The sequence below is a fragment of the Balaenoptera physalus genome (assembly GCF_965194825.1).
Source record: "Balaenoptera physalus genome assembly, chromosome: 4".
Lineage (NCBI taxonomy): Eukaryota > Metazoa > Chordata > Mammalia > Artiodactyla > Balaenopteridae > Balaenoptera > Balaenoptera physalus.
The window spans coordinates 65937947-65956983 of NC_138891.1; the positions used below are offsets into that span (position 1 = coordinate 65937947).

A 19037-nucleotide genomic window follows, 5' to 3' on the forward strand; every position below is an offset into this window, starting at 1 on the left:
CCTCTCTCCAGGCCATAACAACCCTTCATCTCTAAGTCATCACATCCACTGGACAGCAATTCCCTGGGTGGGAGGGAAACAGAGGAAGTGTCCGTGTTAGTTTCTTCCTGGCACAAAATATAAAATCAACCAGACGTAGAAGCAGAGCCTTGGGGGCAGTGCACTCCGGGGCTTTGTTTCCTGAGACAGCACTGCCCTGTCCCTCCCTCCCCACACATGCCTTTCTTGTGCCAAGAGAAGTAATAGATGGGGAGAATTGGAAAAAAATTGGGCATAGGGCCAGTTGGGAAGGAACTCAACAGATCTAGGCAGGAGGAGGGGGTAAGTTACCAGGTTTTGTTGAAGGAGGCACTCAGGACAGCCAGTAAGGGACAGGCTTCTATGTTGCTTCAGAGAAAGAAAAAGAAAAAGATTTTAGAGGGATGTGCTATGGTCAATGGGAAATGGATGGGTGAAAAGAAAGTTTAGGACATGTTGCTTTGTGTTATACAACGTAATTCCCCATCTGGCACCTCTGTGAGAAATGGCAATAAAAATATAAATTATTTTCCATTGCCTTTTCGGATTGTGCTTCTTTCAGTTGTAGCGCTGTTTAATGAATGACTGTTAAGGTGGTCCAAAGTTATCTCCCCTTCACAGTCAGACAAATGGGCAGCGGAAGAATTGAAAGATTCCTTCTTAGTCTGAATGAGTCACTCCTGATGCCTGTCTATAGGACAATCACCTCCCTCCAGGGTGTGACCTGAACGAGGGGAACCCAGGCAGGCATAGAAAGAGGGCATCCATGCCACCTGTTTGCTGGAAAACGTTGAGCCTTCATGGATCTTCTTTCAAATTTGAGCAAATAGGTGAACAAATGAACAAACCCCAAATCAAGCCAAATAAAAATAAAAATACAATCCAAATGGAATCTATAAAAACAATTAAGCCACAAAAAAAGCATAGTAATACTCTACAGCTGCAAAGGAAGTACAAATTTAAGAGAAGTTACTATAGGAAGCAAAAGGATGCTTTAGAGCAATCTGCTTTCCTTCTTTTTCCTCCAACTCTGTTTCTTTCCTCTTGTGGCTCCCTTGTTTCTCCCAGTCTTTCACTGTTCCATACTTTTTCTCTTCTCTTTACCCCTCTCCACATGTCCTCTCTCCCTTTCTTCCTCCCTCTGCATCTCATTTTCCCTATTTTCCAGTTATCCTTTTGAGTTTCCATAGCCCTTGCTAAGGATGACATGGTGGGTATCTTTAAATCTTCCCCTCATTCTCCATCCTGTGTCATGGGAGGCGTGTTGGGATCTGAACTTCCAGGTCCTCTCAGTCCCTGAGCCACCTGGGATGGGGGAAATCTCTCTTCCTGTGGCTCCCTCCTTTGCAGAGTTTAAGTGCATGTCTTACATAAGATTCCGTTAGCTCTATGTTCACTTGTTAAGGAAGCCAAGATGCATCAGGTGTGTGGCAGTGGTGATGCCCTATGTAGAGTCCAAGCGTGCCTTGGATTGAGTTTCCTGGAAACAAGCTCAGAGATGGAGAGTTGTGTGCAGAGTTTATTGGGAAGTGCTCTCGGGAGTTACACCTGTAGGGAGGTGAGGAAGGCAGAACTGGATAGACAAGAAAGGAACATGTGATATGGTTGCCACTGAGCCTCAGTCTACCCTATGGGGGACTCTGGAAGTGAGATAGCCCTTTGGAGTTGTCTCAAATCAGGCCGGGGGGAGGGGCAGGTCTTTGGATCCTTGAATCAGCTAGTCATTGGCCTTTGGGAGCCTACTGTGAAGGGCAATTCCCAGTGAGCCATCAGCATTTCCAGTATTCCTAGTTGAGGGATGGGAGCATCGGCAGAGAGTTGGGAATTTGGGTGGAGAGCTGGAGTGATATCCTGGGGACAGACATAATATGGCTGTTTTACCTTCAGCCATCCAATACACTCCTTCTTCTGCAGCCACAGCGATGAATGAGACGGAGAGTTATCAGACGTGGGTTTGGTCTTCATTCAAGGTACAAAGAGATAATGACCAAAATAACAAAGGAGTAAGAAAAAGACCAAGAAAGGGAGATATCATCTTTGGGGGATGATGTGGGAAGTTTCCTTGCAGGAGGAAGCACTGAACTGAGCCTGAGAAATAGGCCAGATTTTGATAGGTAGAGATGAGGGGTAGGTAGCAAGAATGTAGGCAGGGAGTTATTTGGAAGCACTTTAAGTCTTTGCAGGTCTTCAAGCCCCAGGTGATTGTGAATAAAGAAGATCTAATTTCTCACAGTAAGTGTCCTTTAAAGACATTTACTTTGGATAAAGCATAGAGTGGATAGCATGGAATGGAAGAGAAGCCCAAGGGACCTTGACCTGGAGATGTTTTCATATATTAACACCTCGAAGATATCAGGAAGCTACAGGTGTGGAGGTGTTCCCCAAAGACTTTTAGCATCTTGTATTTAATAGAAGTTTATTCACAGAGCCATTTTCTGAGGCTTGAGTCTTGAAGTGAGGGTTGGGAAAGCTCCAAGAATCATAACTGTTGCTGCCTTTAAATATCTGAAGGGTGCCATGAAGTGGGGGGGAGTGGGTATCAATGTGGGTTCAGAAGGCAAACCTAAGATCACCATATGGATGAAACAGGAAAACAGATGGTTCAGCTCATTGAAATAAAGAGTTTAATGCAAGACAATGCTTTTTCAAAATTAGGCAGGTTATGAAGTAGTGAGTTGACTATAGGAGGAGGTATTCAAAAAGAAGATAGAAACAAGATTAGAGAGAAGATTCTTTGGAATTGGCAGTTGACCTAGATGAACTTTAAAGCCCATTCCAGCTCAGAGGTGATATAATAATGCCTAACATTTATTCAACATTTACTATGTACCAAATACTATTCCAAGCACTGTGAACATATTACCTCATTTATTCCTCACAAGTTTATAAAGTGGTCACTATTATTCTGTTCATTTTATAGATAGAAAATTGAGACTAGGGAGATCAAGTCATTTAGCCAATTGTCACCCGGCTAGGAAGAGGTGATGCTGAGATTTGAATGCAAACAGGCTGACTCTAGAATCTGGTCTTCATCTCCTGTGAGACTGGGATGTCAGAACCTGTGGCATCATTGCCCAGCCCACGTGATGCAGAGACAGTCAGTAGTCAGAGCCCAGAACAACAGTGATAGACTCTGATGTGTTAGCAAATGTCCCCTCCACTTGGTGAGTTACTTAGCTCAGTAATCTATAAAATGTCTACAAATAATGTTACCCAAGGGACACATCACTGCTTCTTACCTCAGTCAGGAATGAGATAATCAAGCCCTTGACAGTCTCTAAGTGATGGGTTACTCAGCAAGTGGAGAATAAGTTTGCAATGTGTTTCTTTGCTTCTCTTGTGAGGTTAGAGAGGGACCAAGAATGTGTGTCCTAGTTTTCCTATCGGAGTGGAGGTCCTTGAGGGCACGAAGTGTAGACATATTTCTTGGGGCCCAGCAGATCCCTTCTCGCCTCTTGTGAGTCAGCCTGGATTCCCAGACAAGAGCACTGAGCCCATGTGGTTCTGGCAGACACAGCCATGCCCTTAAGGGGTTTGTGAACTATCAGAATTGCTGTCACAGTCACAGCTCGCTCACACTCAAAATAACATGGCAAGTGTAACAGAGGCACCAGAAAGGGTTTGCAGTGGCTTAGAAGACAGCGAGCGTATTCTCACAGGGAACAGTGGGGAATCTTCCCAGGGCAGGCAGGATTTTAACTCATTCATTCAACACCAACTTTCTTAGATGCTGTACTTTACATGTCAGTGAGTAAGTCAGAGGAGGAACTTGTTCTCAGAGAGCTCCTCTTTTCTTGGGGAAGACAGATCATCCTGCCATTACCCAGCACAGTGGTTAAGAGACTGTGATGGCGCTGCCATCAGACTTCAAATCTCCTCTTCACCACCTGCTGGCCAAGTGACTCAGGGCAAGATGTTGAACCATTTCAAGGCTTATTTGAGTCATCCATGAAAGGCAGAAAAACAAGAGCTTACTTTATAGGACTGATATGAGAGTAAAATGTAAACCTTTAGCAGGGTGCCTGCTTGGCATACAGTAAGTGCTCAGTAAATGCTAGCAATCCTTATAAATTTTGCAGTAGGGAAAATGTGGGCTGCGACGGAGAACATAGGAACTCCCGCCCCTGCCGCAGTATAGGGGAGCAAGCATACCAGGCTGGGTAAGATGGTGCTCTGAGAACAAGGCATTTCAGACAGAAGAAACAGCAAGAACAAAAGAGGAGGGGGGATTCCAGGTCCTGTTCTGGGAAGAGAGGCATTGGCCAGGTGGGTTGAGCAGGGATAATGTGGTGGGAGCTGTGTCTGGTGAGTTAGATAGAGAGCAGGTCATGGGTGAACCTGAGTGCCATGCTGAGTAATTAACCCTGGGATGTGGCCCTCAAGTGTGAGGCGGGGGATGATTTCCATACTTGTACATCCTTATTTTGTAGACTCTGCTGAATTTGCTTGGAATCAGAAAAAACCTGGAAGATACACCAATTCAGGTAAAGATATAACCTTGAGCTATCTGGATGACGGGGTGCTTACTTAATAACTTTGGTTATTTAAAAATTTGAGGGGTTTTCTAAATAACCATCAGTCCTTATTTCTTCAGAAAATATTTCATAAAGAAAAATTTTGGCATAGCCATATCTATTCATTGGGAAAATAGAAAGTAGCTCCTTATGTATGTTTCTGAGTATCTGGCGGGGGCGGGGGTGGTTTGAAGAGAGAGATCCTGCCTTTGCCAAAGCTATAGGTGCTTCATATAATTGTGGGCCCTTAAACTGCTAGCACAAAGAAGAAACTTATAGACATGTGGTATAGATCTACCAGTTTTAAGGTCACAGAAATGTAGGACACGGAGACCAGCTTCTCTGGATCACACAGCAAGTCAGTGACAGAATGCAGACCCCTTATTTCTCCTTGCTCTCATTCATTCCACAGTTCTTGCTAATTCTCTCTCTCTCTTGTAGTTTCTGAGAGTTTATATATGTAGACATGTACTGAGTATCATATTTACACCTAAGACAGGCTTTATATAAATGCAGGGGTAGGTGGCACCACATAATCAGACCAGATGCCAGTTGCTTCCAGAAGCATGGGTCACAGATGTTTAATGTGCAATTCAGTCAAACAATGGCAAAGAGTCCAAAGAAAATATATAGTAAAGGCACTACTTAAATCATAAAGGCTATGGATGCCAAAGTCTTAAGACTAGTCAGGCACAAGTTGCCTGGGCGATGCCCAGGTCACTATGACCCATGAGCTTACTCTGGTGTAGACTTGGCTAGTTCTGGGCTGAGTTGTTCATCTGTTTGAGTCTTCTGGACTTGTTCCCCACGGGTACTCAGAAAAGGGGCTTCAGGCTCTTTGGTCTTCTGTCTGGTGTGAAAGTCATCTTCCTTCTGGTGGGGATTGTCAGGGCTCCTAGAGCAGGTCTTGGCTCCTGGAAGCTCACAGAGGAGAAATGCAGCTTCCGGAGCTGGTGCCCCAGACAGCTGGCAGGAAGGCTGGCCTCACACCTGCCTTGTGGGCCAGTCTCCCAGTCCCAGTCTATTGCCTCAGGCTTCCCTTTCCTACTTCTCTTCTTATCTGTGTCTGGTACTAAACATCCTGCCACCCAACCCAGAGAAAAGCATAGCTTGTTCCCATCTCAGGCAAAGGGCTCTATCTCCCTGGAACTTTTCTCTCTCTCATTCATACGGGAGTCACACTCTTTTTGAGGAGTCAGTCTGGGCCTAGATTTTGGTCCCAGGGAAGAAAATAACTCCTCTGGGACACTGAAGAGAGAATCTGGAGTCTGAAGATTCTCAGCTCCCAAGTGGCTAAGAAGTGAGGACCCCTTTACTCTTCTGCTCCTGAATCAGATCTACAAAGGAATTAACTTAGACCCTTGAAAGATCAATACTGGCTTCTAAGAGAAAATGAGAGCAGTTTTTGGTAAGACAGTAGACTTAACCAGTGTGACTGGCTATGAAGGATGCACCTGGGTTTTTCACTGTTCCTTTGTCCTGTTTGCAGGCTGCACATAACTCTCCAATTCCATTCACCTAAATCAAATATTGCAACCAAAAGTTACATATAAACTTCCAAATTAACCTCCAAACCAAAGCCAATCAAAAACTGAGGACCTAGAAAGATGAATATGGGAGAGTAAATCCTTCCTATTTTTTCCACTGAGGTCAATAGTCTTATCTCAATAATCAAGTCATTATTAAGTGGCTGGGATTATAACCTGATATCCAGCAATGCACTCATACATCACTCACTCAACAGACATTGAACATCTACTACATGTTGAGCAGTATTCTAGATGCTGGGGATCCCTGTGGTCTTTTATTTTGATCAACACTATAAAATTCACCTGAACACTGGTCTAAGAGAGTAAAGAATAATTTGTCTTTGTGTCCCACAGCCATGTTACATTATCTACATGCTAGAGCATCTAGCATATAAGAGTTACTCAATGGATGGATGTTGAATGAAGGGAACTTTAACTTTTATGGTTCATCAAGACTGTTTAACTCCTTTAACAGAAAAGTCTTTTGTCCTGAGAAGCTAGGCCTCTGGATAACAGAACTGCTAATTACCTGCATGTTATGTATACACCATGTATTTCAAACATAGACATTCATTGGTGAGTGCATCTGAGGCTACAAGAGGAACATGTTTAGACTATTTTTGTACATATAAGGTTGTCATTATAGTGATAGGAAGATGTATGGAAAAATTCAGACCACAAAGGCTTAAACTAGATGCCTACAGTTACAAGTTACAAGAAGCATCGTTCATGGTTTCAAAGCAAAAAATTAGAAGAGGACGATGAGCAAAAGAAAAAATGCTTATTTACTTTCTATTATGGAAAGGTTCGACATAAAAAAGTAGAGAGAATGGTATAATAAATGCACATGTACCCACAGAGTCAAAAATGATCAACTCGTGGTTAATCATGTTTCATCTATACCGCCACCCCTAATATTTTGAAGGAAATCTCAAATATTATGTTAAAGAAAATGTTTTAGAATGGCAGAAGCCTGCTGGTTGTTGAAGCTGGGTGATGGGAACATGGAGTTCCATTTTTTGTTGTTGTTGTTTTTCACTTTTATATGTGCTTGAAAGTTTCCGTGATACACCGATGAAAAAACAGGAACTGTTTTGCTTTTGCCATTACAGAAAATTATGTCAGAGAATAGAATAAATAATACTCTTACCCCTAAAGTTGTGTTTCAGCTTCAATATAAGGTATTCTTAATAAAAGCTTTCAAGTTTAAAGAATAAAAAAAAGCAGTGGTGCTCTGACAATATAGATTTTTACAAATTATTTAAATAGAAGCTTCCAGCAGAAAAACTATAACACATTCCCCCCCCCCCCCAAAAGTAGTTAATTTATCGACTGCTTACTGTGGGCTAGGACTTTGTTAAGCGCTCCACGTTGCAAGGGGCAGTGAATTGAGGTTTCGGGGAGTGAGAGGTTGGCATACAGCCAAGAAGAGCTTTCCAACAGCCAGAGCTTAGCTAGATCTGCTGCCTCTGGAGAGAGCGTGCTCCGTGGCACTGCAGGTGTTCATGTCAGGCTGGGTGACTGCGTGACAGTCAATGGGCTTCTGTGATTACTTGGACTTCAGTAGTAACCCTAATCCTGGATCACTGGGTCTGTCTGAAGACAGACAGTGAATGGTCTCCTCACTCTGGGCGAAGAGTTGCCTTCACACTAAATTAAAAACTGATCATCTTATGTCTGTGTAAAGCCTCACATGTGATAAATCAGAGTCACTGGTACATCTGATCAGGGTTGGACTAGATAAACTCCCAGACCTCTTCCACTCCTTGATTCTGTTCTATATACACTTCTGTCTTTTCAGGTCATGTGGTAGAGGCTGAGCCAAAGTAATTGAATGTAACTGTGATCCAGGATTATTCTGTGGCTGCCGTGAAATACACATTCGCTGTCCAGAGCAGTTTCCCATCGCTTCCAAAGGAGAGAACCATATTTTCTCTTTTCATGGCTTTTCTTGGAAAGGTCATGTTTGGAGGGAGGATAGTATGTGGTGTGATGGAATTTTCTTTCTCCTCCATTCCTTCTTCCTTTACCTTGCTGAGTAGAGGATCTTTGATATAAGAGAATGAAGGGACAGAAACCTTGCTAATGAATCAAAGTTATGCAATGGTAAGTAGTCACTATTAGTAGGAGGAACATTTATTTGCTTGTAGATGCTTCATGCTAAAGACTGAATCAGGTCCCTGAAGAGAAAGCAGAAGAGGAGAAGACAGAAGGGAGATCAGATTCTATGGCCATACCACCCTGAAAGTGCCTGATCTCATCAGAAGGGAGATCAGAGAGAGAAGGGAAAGTTCTAGACATGCATCCTAGATGGATTTTCAGTGGACTGATGGGTGACTTCATGGAAAAGTAAAAGAAAGTTGTACCCTGTCCTCTGATAGTGCCCTGGAGGATAGTGGCACATACGACTCACAAAATTGAGCAAGAGCTTAGAAGAGAAGCTCAGTGGTGGTAGTGAGGGCAGGAGGGGAAGGAGAGGAAAGGATTCCTATACATCGTGATAGGGCAGGCAGGGGTGGGTGGTAGTAGTGGGCTGAGTATTTGCGATGGTTTCCTTTACTGGGTTTCAAGGTGAGCAGCCCTACTGTCCCTTTCTGGTTATGTTTTGAGGTTGGGCTTGCTGGATTTAGTTTACTATTTGACTGCTTTGCCTCTCTGATCTTTAGTTTCCTTTTTTGCAAAATAATGTCAACCTCTACTTACATCATAGAATTTGACATAGCTTTTTCAAGACACTAAGCTTTGGAGGATAAGAACAAACGATTGGGCACTTTGGTGGATAGTCTGCAAAGGTGCCCACTACCAATTCCTGTCATCCCTGTAGGTATATGCCACTTCCCCTTCAAGAGGTGGAGTTTATTATAGGCTTTTGCACAGAAAAGGAAACCATAAACAAAACAAAACCATAAACAAAACCAAAACAAAATGACAACCACAGAATGGGAGAAAATACTTGCAAACAGTATGACCAACAAGGGCTTAATTTTCAAAATATACATATAGCTCATACAGCTCAGTATCAAAAAAACAAGCAACCCAATCAAAAAATGGGCAGAAGACCTAAATAGACATTTCTCCAAAGAAGATATACAGATGGCCAACAGGCACATGAAAAGATGCTCAACATCGCTAACTATTAGAGAAATGAAAATCAAAACTACAGTGAGTTATTACCTCACACCAGTCAGAATGGCCATCATCAAAAAGTCTACAAATAATAAATGCTGGAGAGAGTGTGGAGAAAAGGGAACTCTCCTACACTGTTGGTGGGAATGTAAATTGGTGCAGCCACTATGGAGAACAGTATGGAGGTTCCTTAAAAAACTAAGAATAGAGTTGCCATATGATCCAGCAATCCCACTTCTGGGCATATGTCTGAAAAAAATGAAAACTCTAATTTGAAAAGATACATGCACCCCAGTGTTCTTAGCAGCACTATTTAGAATAGCCAAGACATGGAAGCAACCTAAGTGTCCATCGACAGATGAATGGATAAAGAAGATGTGGTATATATATACATATACAATGGAGTATTACTCAGCCATAAAAGAGAATGAAATAATTCCAGCATTATTGGCTTTATTTGAAGCAACATGGATGGACCTAGAGATTATCATACTAAGTGAAGTAAATCAGAGAAAGACAAATATCATATGATATCACTTATATGTGGAATCTAAAAAAATGATACAAATGAATTTATTTACAAAACAGAAACAGACTCACAGAATAGAAAACAAATTTATGGTTACCAAAGGGAAGAGCAGGGGTGGGGGAGGGATAATTTAGGAGTTTGGGATTGACAGATACACACTACTATATATAAAACAGATAAACAACAAAAACCTACTGTATAGCACAGGGAACTATATTTAATATCTTGTAATAACCTATAATGGAAAATAATCTGAAAAAGAATGTGCATATATATATCATATATCTATATATATAACTGAATCACTTTGCTGTACACCTGAAATAACACAACATTGTAAATCAACTATACTTCAATTTTAAAAAAAAGGTGGAGTTTATTTTCCAGCTCCTTAACTCTGGCCCTGTGATTGCTTTGACCAATGGAACATGATGGGAGTGATGTTCCAGGATTTCTGACCCAGCCCTAAGTGGACTGATGGCTTCCATTTCCTTCCTCTTGGAATGCTCCTTCTTGGAAACCATCCACCATGCAGTGAGGCAGCCTCAGCAGCTGAGGAATACCATAATAGTGAAAAAGGCGTTTTGAAAGTCTGCAAATGACAGAGCATTGTGAAGAAGGAAGGGAAACCTAGATCCATAATAATTTTCTATTCCAGTGAGGACAAAGTTCTGCCCATTTCCATTTCCTTGATGGAAGTGGTCCGATAAAATCAAACTGCTACCAGGTGGTTGGCTGGCTCCCCATGGAATCATGTCCCAGTCAAGGGATCACTGTTGATCTCTGCTATTGTCATTTGGACACTCAGCAGTGAACTTGGAGAATAACTTATTTGCCACTGTGATATTCTGTATAGCATTCCTTCTGACCAGGAACTGATTTTAAAGCAAATGAAATCTGGCAATGGGTTCATACTCATGGAGTTCATTTGTTTTACTCTATCTCCCATCACTCTGAAGCAGCTGGCCCCAATGAACAGTGGGGAGGCCTTTGGAAGACTCAGTTATGGAGCCATCTAGGTGACAGCACCTTGCAGGGCCGGGGTATTGTTCTCCAGGATGTGGCATATAACTCTGAATTAGCAACCAAGGTTTGGTGCTGTTTTCCTCAGCTCCAAGAATTCAGAGGTGGAAAAGCTCTCTCAAAATTACCTCTGATGGTAGTGATTTTACTTTTTTTTTTTTTGGTTTATTCTTTGCTTCCTATCCCCGACAACTTTGGACTCTGCTGGTGTAGAGGTCTTGGTTCCCAAGGGAGGAATGCTTCCACCAAGGAAGAAAACAATGGTTTCATTAAATTGGAAGTTGAGACTACTACCTGGGCTCTTTATACCAGTAAATCAACAGATCATGGAGGGGCTTACTGTTTGGGTTCAGCAAAGGTAGGTCTTTCTGGGAAGGAAAATTCTTTGTTGCGGAACTGTCAGGTACATTCAGATCCTAAGCACTGCGTGCCAGCAGATACTTCTAGTCATTGCTCCAACCCCCAAACATACCCTTCCTTCCCAAATGCCCTTTAGGGATATGGAATTGTCCCTGGTTGAGAATCACTTGTCACTAGTGCATTGTTTCAAGAGTGACAATGTTTATTTTTTATAACATTTTGATAAGCAATAATAGAATAATAAACTTCATAAAATATTTCTTATTGAGCCAAATAACAAATTAGAGACATGGTTTTCTTTCTCTTCTCTCTTTTTTCCCCTACCACTCTATGTTCTAGTTGGGGATTTAGTTTTAAACCATTTTATGGATTTAAATTGTGATCACAAACTTTAAGAAACTGGCCAAGGTGAGGCCATTGGCTTTGAAGATGTCTAGATTTGAGACAGGTTGGGACCTGGGACCCTCTGCTGCAGTGCTTGCACCTGGACAAATGTCTCCTCAAGCAACAAAATATGAAGAAACTATAAGGGATTAAAAATAACTGCGCGCATGGGCAGTTGGGGCAAATTATGAACAACAAGATAGAAAAAGACTAAAAACCTAACTGCCACTGAGGAATCTAGAGCAAAAGCAGCGTACTGTGCATGCCCCCTGCACTCAACACCACCAAAGGGGTGGGCAAACCACCTAAGCTACCCCTCTGGCGTGACCTCTGGATGCACCCCTACCCTCGCCCCATAAAGAACCAGCTCGCTGCCCCCCTCAGGGAGTGAGCAAGGGAACGTGTTACTTGTTTTCACTCCCTCCTGCTGCAGCACAAGTCCCAGTAAAGCCTTGCCTGAATTTCTCATGTGGCCTCTTATCAATTTCTATTGATTAAAGAGTCTAAGAACCCTGTCAATAACAGATTGGCAATCTCTAAATTGTGGATATCATGACATCAGAGTTCATTTGGTAGAGAGCAAGTTGCAATACCATAGGGTTATTTGTCTTGATAAAAATATGATTTTATTAGAGAAGACATTCTGCTATACAGAAGGATGTATTACATTGCTCTCTGCATAGTAAGCTCAGGTTCTAAATTAAACTTAATTTGTGCCAATGGGAATTGCATCAGCTGGTTATGCACACACATGTGCGCTCACACGCGCGCACGCACACACACACACCCCGCTGGTGATTCTTACCTTCTGTGTTCTTATTTTTCATCATGATGTTTATTGTAGCAACGACTGCAAAATATTTCTAGAGAATTTGTTCCTGGTGTTGGGTAATACACTTTGGCTCCAGGGCAAGTTCTAAAAGCTTCTATCAGCTTTACATACTTTCTGGAAATGTCCTCAGTTTCCAGTCTCTCCTTGGCCTGTGGCTGCAATGTAAGACAGCTCGCATCACACCTCTGAGACTGGTTAAGTCAGTTTACTTCTCTGAATTATTGACTGCCTTAATTCAGAAGCAAGAATACTGACTTGAAGGATAAAAAGTTTAATGAACTTTAAAATCCCTTCCAGTGTTAACGTTCAGTGGCTCCGATTTATTTTCTGTCCTTACTGTGTCCGGTACAAAGCTAGTGGAGTGACACCTCCCCAGAGATCTTCAACTATGTAGCAGCCCCCAAGGAGACAGACCCCGACTCCAGGCACTACCCACAATGCCTCATTAGAAGCATCCCGCTTCCATCCAGTGGCCTCCATCCGACCTCCTGCCCTCCAAGGATTCAGGTTTCTAAGTATAAAGCTCTTTCAATTCATACATGGCTACAGCCAGAGGGGACCTCAGCCTTGCCATCTAGTCTAATTCTTCATCGAACAAATGAACAAACTGAGGCCAAGAGAAGTGACTTGTCCATGGTCACAAAGCCAGCCAGTAGCAGGGTTGGGATATATATTGACATATCCTGCCTTCCAGTTCAGTGTTCTCTCCACTGAACCTGGGTGCCTGTCATCAAATGATTACAGCTTCACAGGAATGGTGCTCCTAGAAATGGCTTTCTGCACTGTATTTCTTTTGGTAAGATTTCAAGCTCCATTTCTCTTTCAGTTCTAAAATCTTTACACTGGGCATCAGGGGTCTGTGGACACTTGCTGCACGAAGCTCAGCAGAAAAGGAGCCATCTGCAGTGATAACAGGGAACCTGGTGGGTTAAAGACACTCACTTCTCTTTTGAGGGGCTATGGCCTCAGCATGGCCTACTGAACTATTTGCCGAAAGGATATGAATTTCAATTCTCTGAGTCTGGAATGACCATATCCAGAGATGAGAAGGTAGAAAGACACATTTATTTAGCAAATGTTTTGTTTTGATGTTCTGTGCTGAGCAGTGTAGTGATTAAGCTGGGGCTTTGGAAACAATCATTTAGGTTCAAATCCCAGTTCCATTCATTATTAGCTGTTGAATCTTGGGCAAGTTATCTAATCTCTCTGCTCTAGCTGACGTATTTGCAAAATGGAGCTGCTGCTGATATTACCTATGTATAGAGATTATTATTAAGATGAACTCAATTAATATGTATACAGCACTTAGAAAAATGCCTGATACCTAGTATGTGCTATATAGTGATTGCTGTTACTATGCAAATTAAAATATTCACATAAAACATCAACATACATTTTGAAATGATACATATTAAATATATTAGAATAGCTACCTATGAGGATATAAGAGCATTCCAAAAAAAAAAAAAAAAAAAGAACCCAGGCAAGTAATTCCAGAACTCCTGTTTTTAATCACTAGAGACGCTGCCTCTTTTTTATCCCATTGCCAATCTGAATAAACTGAGGCTATAATAAAGGATGCTAAGGCATCAAGCATTCATGCAGAGGCAGGAGGAGAACTTGGAAGATAGTCTCCAGAATCAGAAGGGAGATTTAGGCCCTTCTTTTTCATCCCTAAACCTCAGAATCTGTAGGCTGTCTGCAAGTGAATACTGTTTGAAGAGGCTGCTCAGATTCTGCTAGCCGCACCAGGCTTCTGCAGGGAGTAGAGTCAAGAGTATGTTTTCCAAATGCAGGAAGCATCATCTCTGATGCCTGAAATGCAGGTCCATGAGCTTCAGCAATAAGTTTTACTCAAATAGGAAGCAAGAGTGTAACTGTGAGAGACTGAAAAAAATTAATGCTCCCAAATAGGAGGTTGCCTAAATAAATTACGCCCAACCATATAACAGCATATAGGCAGCCTCCAAGCTGGAATAATTAATGACCGAGACCTAGAAAATGATCTAGAAAAATATTTGTGATATATTGTTATTTAAAAAATAGATCACAGTGTACTATGTAGAATGTGTGTGTATATATACACATACATGCATACACACACATATATATACACACATACATGTACAGAAAATAGCAGGCAGGGTGTGTACATCATAATATTAACAGTGACTATCTTGAGCATGGGTATTAGGAAGAGTCTTACTTTTGTCTTATTTTATCTATATTTTCCAAGTTTTCTAAAATAACCCTGTATGACTTTTATAAAGGAAAAATAATGTATTAAAAAATAGCCAAAGAGGCACCAATAGTAAAGGTTGTTTTTCCCATGGATATTATGTTCCTCTTCTATAATCAAGTTGAAAATTATCTTTTCTATTCCTTCCAGGCTGATGCAATGGCTCCCACCTTTGTGCACAGGTGGCTGCTCTTATACATGGCTGTCACAGCATGGATCCTATTGCATTCTGGTTACTGGGTACATACCCAGTTACAACCATCTGGCATATATAGAGCCTGGCACACGGGTATGTTTGACACAAATGAATTAATGAATCGGTAGGGCCTCAATAGCTTGCATTTGGCTACGAGCTCTGCCATTTATAAGCTAGGTGAATCCCAGTCTCTTGATCTGTACAGTGGCAGTAACAATTGTGGGTCAAGAGACCTCCAGTAGTTTTCGTAAATGGCAAAGTGCTGGTCACAAGATGAGTGAGGGTGCAGAAAGAGGTTTTATTATTATTGCTGCATCTATTAACAGGTCTACATCTTCCCATCCCTTATTTCTCTTTGGCTCCCTAAGGCATCATGGTTACCATAGCAGCCAGATGCTGAGGATACCTCCAGGGGCAGCAAGGTAAAGCTGAGCCAGTTCCCAGGTCCTCGTGCATGCCCTTGGCAGGCCAGAGTGAGATGGTCTGAAGCTCAGCCTCCTTTCAGGCACCCCACCCTGACTAGGGTCACTCAGATCCAAAAACCCTGCCTCTGCAGCCTCAGTTTGGGGGCCCTGAAACACCCCTTCAGAGACTCCCTCCTTCCCAACCTCTGTCTCTTGGCTCCCTGCCTGGTTGCTGTGGAAACAGGTTCCACTGCGGACAAAGGAGGGAGCTGGGTCCTGCTTCCTCCCGGTCCTACTGATGAGGATTTTTAGACCGCGGAGACTGCGCTGCCCTGCCTTGCACCTGCCCTCACTTCCCGTGTTCTCACTCAAGTGGAGCTTGCCCTCCCTCGCCACTGACGAGACCATGTGTAAAAGTGTGACCACAGGTGAATGGAAGAAAATCTTCTACGAGAAGATGGAGGAGGCAAAGCCGGCTGACAGCTGGGACCTCATCATTGATCCCAACCTCAAGCACAATGTGTTAGCCCCAGGCTGGAAGCAGTACCTGGAATTGCATGCCTCAGGCAGGTGAGTAGCCCAGGAAGTAGGGGCCCTGCAGGCAGCCCCTGGGACACCTTCCAAGAAAAGACAGAAACATGGGGAACCCAGGTGCTAGGGGTCAGTCTCGCTGTTGGCCCAGTGCAGACTGGGAGGCAGAGAAAGAGTAGCTACTGGGAGTTGGGACACCTAAGTTTGATTCCAGCTCTTCCGCTGAGCACCTGGTAACTTTCCCTCTCTGAGTCATAGTCTCCCCTTCTGGAGAAAGAGGTGGAATATATTTATTAGTTCTAAACGCTGGTATTTTACAGATTTTTATATTTTAATAACCTCTTAACACAATTGAAAGCCAAGAGAAAGGGGGGCTTGTGGGTCAAGAGACCTATGTTCCGGTCCTGGAACAGTTCAGTTTCAATCTATTTAATTCAGCTTGACTTAATATAAAATATTGAACACGTGAGGTGTGCTGGAAACTAGCTCTACTCTTTATGACCTTTGAGAAATTCCGCTTCCTTCTTGGACCTCACTTTCCCCACTTGCGGAAGGAGGGGTTAGCATAGATCCTTGCCTCTCGGTTCATGACCAGCGTCAGCAGCATCACCTGGAACTTGTTAAAGATGCAGAATCTTGGGCCCCATTCTAGACCTGCTGAATCGGAATCTGCATTTCAGCAAGGTCCCTAGGTGATTCATATGCACAGTAATGTCTGAGATGACTTTCCAGCACTCTTGTCCGTGGGTGGATTATGTAAAGACTTACCTCTGGGACATAAGATTCGGAGGCTGAGTGGTGCAGCCTGGGGGTCAGAAGCAAGGCCTTCCTTCCTTCCCCAGTTCTATTTATTCAACAAGAAACATCTACTGGGCCCCTGTTAGGTGTTGGATATTGGCTCTGCCTCTAACTCACTGTGTATACAGCTTTCTTACTCTCTTTGCCTCAGAGTAAAACAAAGCTTAATTAGGTGATTTCTAAGGTCCCTCCAGTTTTGACATTTTCCATTCCAAGTTTTGTAGTCTAGTTTGGGAGAGGGGAAACAGTCCCCAAAGGGTGTGAGTAAACGAGAAGAGATGAGAATGGAAATGTGGAACCCGTTAACCAGCTGATGGGAGGGATGTGAAGGACTGGACACTCGCTGTCAGGGCCCAGGGGCTTCTCAAAGACCTGGAAGGTGTGTGGGGCTGAGTGGGGAGGGCTTGTGCATCCTCCCGACCTGGCTGATGACCTGAGAGCCCCAGCTGGCCCCAGTTAGCTCACTCTGGGCATGAACTGCCTCCACTTCCAGGCCTTCAGCTACATTAATCCTGGCACCGGCCCAGAGGCTGAGAATTGATAACGGTGTCATTTTCTCTGGATTTGGGTCTAGCCAGTTCATAGTCAGTGTTGACAGGTAAGAGTGTGTGGATGGAGTTTGCGTTTTCTCTGTGGTGCGGGCCATCCCTGCTATCAGACTCAAAGGATATTTGAGCAGGAAGGACTCTTTTAGTGCAACGTGCACATTTTACAGATGAGGAAAGGTGCCCAGAGCCAAAGGCCCAAAGGCAAGGCCTGAGGGCGTTGAAATGGAGGGCACAGAGGCTTCTGCAGAGCACAGAGGGGGGCCCAGTGATGGCAGAGCGCTGCTGGATGCCAGCTGCCTCCTGAGGCACCTACTCTGCTCCTAGCAGAGCACACAAGTGGGCGGGCTGGGAAGCCGCCTGGGGAAAGCTAATGAACCCAGGGGGCCGTAAACACAACGCCTCTACCTCCAGGCTCTGCCTACCGCCCCTTACCTCCTTCCTGGATCCGTTTCCACCGCCTCCACTCCGTCCTCTCCTCCTGCCTCTCCTCGTCTCCACAGGTTCCACTGCTCCTGGTGCTGGCACACCTGGCAGTCGCCCCATGTGGTCATCCTGTTCCACATGCACCTGGACCGCGCCCAGCGGGCGGGCTCGGTGCGCATGCGCGTCTTCAAGCAGCTGTGCTACGAGTGCGGCGCAGCGCGGCTGGACGAGTGGAGCATGCTGGAGGAGAACATCGAGAGCCTGGTGGACAACCTCATCACCAGCCTGCGCGACCAGTGCTACGGGGAGCGCGGCGGCCAGTACCGCATCCACGTGGCCAGCCGCCAAGACAACCGGCGGCACCGCGGCGAGTTCTGCGAGGCCTGCCAGGAGGGCATCGTGCACTGGAAGCCCAGCGAGAAGCTGCTGGAGGAGGAGGCGACAACCTACACCTTCTCCCGGGCTCCCAGCCCCACCAAGTCGCGGGCCGAGGCGGGTTCTGGCTGCAATTTCTGCTCCATCCCCTGGTGCTTGTTTTGGGCCACGGTCCTGCTGCTGATCATCTACCTGCAGTTCTCCTTCCACAGCTCCGTCTAAGATTCCCCTGTTGGGCCCAGGCGGTTGCTAGGGGCCCAAGGCCTGAGAGGCCAGCCAACTGGTGGGAGGGGGTGAAGAGAGACCTGGGTTGGGAGTGGGGATAAGTTCTAGCGCCGGTGCCACCACTGACTCAGTGGGGACCCAGGACAAATCACCCTGCTTTTCCATCTATAAAAGTAAGGGTTTGGGCTAGATCATTGGCTTTTCAAAGTGAGGCCCAGGACCCCAACGTTCTGCATAGGTGCCTCGGGGCTTTTGGATTTAGAAGGGGTGAGCGAGTGGGTTTCCCATCGTGGTCAAACCACCCATCCCCAACTCCTACCTCCTCCTCTAGAGCAGCTCCACGTTAGATGGAGTTTATTTAAGAGTTTTGTATGAAAAAGGTCCAACTGCGTTTAAAAAGTTTGAAAACTACAGGACTAGGTGTGATCTCAAGGGGCATTTCCACAGCAATGAGCTCCTCCTTGCTTTCTCATTAACCCAGCCCTACCCCTCATTATTGCCCACATCTGGAGCTGCAGCCTTACATTATTAGCCTCTGCCTAGTGTGTGAGTCTCATCCATAGCTCCGTCTCCATGCACACAGCAGAGGTTCCTCTTGAAGGGAGAGAGGTGGAGGCACTAGGCTGCCCCTTTGTTCCTGGATACGCGGGGCCCCTTTCTTCTGTTTTCCACACTCCCAGTTTCCAGCTTCCTTCCACTCAGGGTGGATTCTGGGGCCTGTCTGGTGCAGAGATGGTGCTTGGGGTGGAGTGCCATAGAGCTAGTCTTCCCACCCACTGCATATGAACCATCAGAGAATTTAGGAGAGGTTCAGAAGGTAGAATGTTAGAAGAAAAGCACAAAATCCCTAGGAAACAAATATAATGACTCTCCATTATAATGAAGAGTCTTCAGAGTTCAGGGACCAAGTCGGACTGATTCTCAGTGGTCCTGATGGTCAGAATACAGGAAGAGGGGCCTGGCTTCTTGGGCTATTTGTTGAA

At 44.4% G+C, this 19037-nt stretch overlaps 1 protein-coding gene across 9 annotated transcripts; it reads left to right on the plus strand.

The window, feature by feature from the left end:
* The first annotated feature begins 1230 nt into the window (after positions 1–1230).
* Positions 1231–18791, plus strand: RTP1 (receptor transporter protein 1). Of its 9 annotated transcripts, none has more exons than XM_082461546.1 (6): positions 1231–4284; positions 4449–4502; positions 7863–8167; positions 14705–14843; positions 15399–15724; positions 17532–18791. In XM_082461546.1, the coding sequence occupies exons 3-6, from the start codon at positions 8160–8162 to the stop codon at positions 18049–18051; spliced, it is 993 nt and encodes a 330-aa protein (XP_082317672.1). In that variant the 5' UTR covers positions 1231–4284; positions 4449–4502; positions 7863–8159; the 3' UTR covers positions 18052–18791. The 9 variants fall into 9 exon arrangements, with proteins under 9 accessions (XP_082317672.1, XP_082317673.1, XP_082317674.1 ...); XM_082461547.1 differs by having other exon boundaries at positions 1231–4178; XM_082461548.1 differs by having other exon boundaries at positions 1231–3769.
* The last annotated feature ends 246 nt before the right edge of the window (positions 18792–19037 follow it).

Excerpts from the sequence above, each read along its gene's own strand:
- RTP1 (XM_082461546.1), top strand. Across the intron at positions 14,844-15,398 it reads ATATAGAGCCTGGCACACGG|GTTCCACTGCGGACAAAGGA; the intron begins GTATGTTTGACA and ends CTGTGGAAACAG. Across the intron at positions 15,725-17,531 it reads GAATTGCATGCCTCAGGCAG|GTTCCACTGCTCCTGGTGCT; the intron begins GTGAGTAGCCCA and ends TCGTCTCCACAG.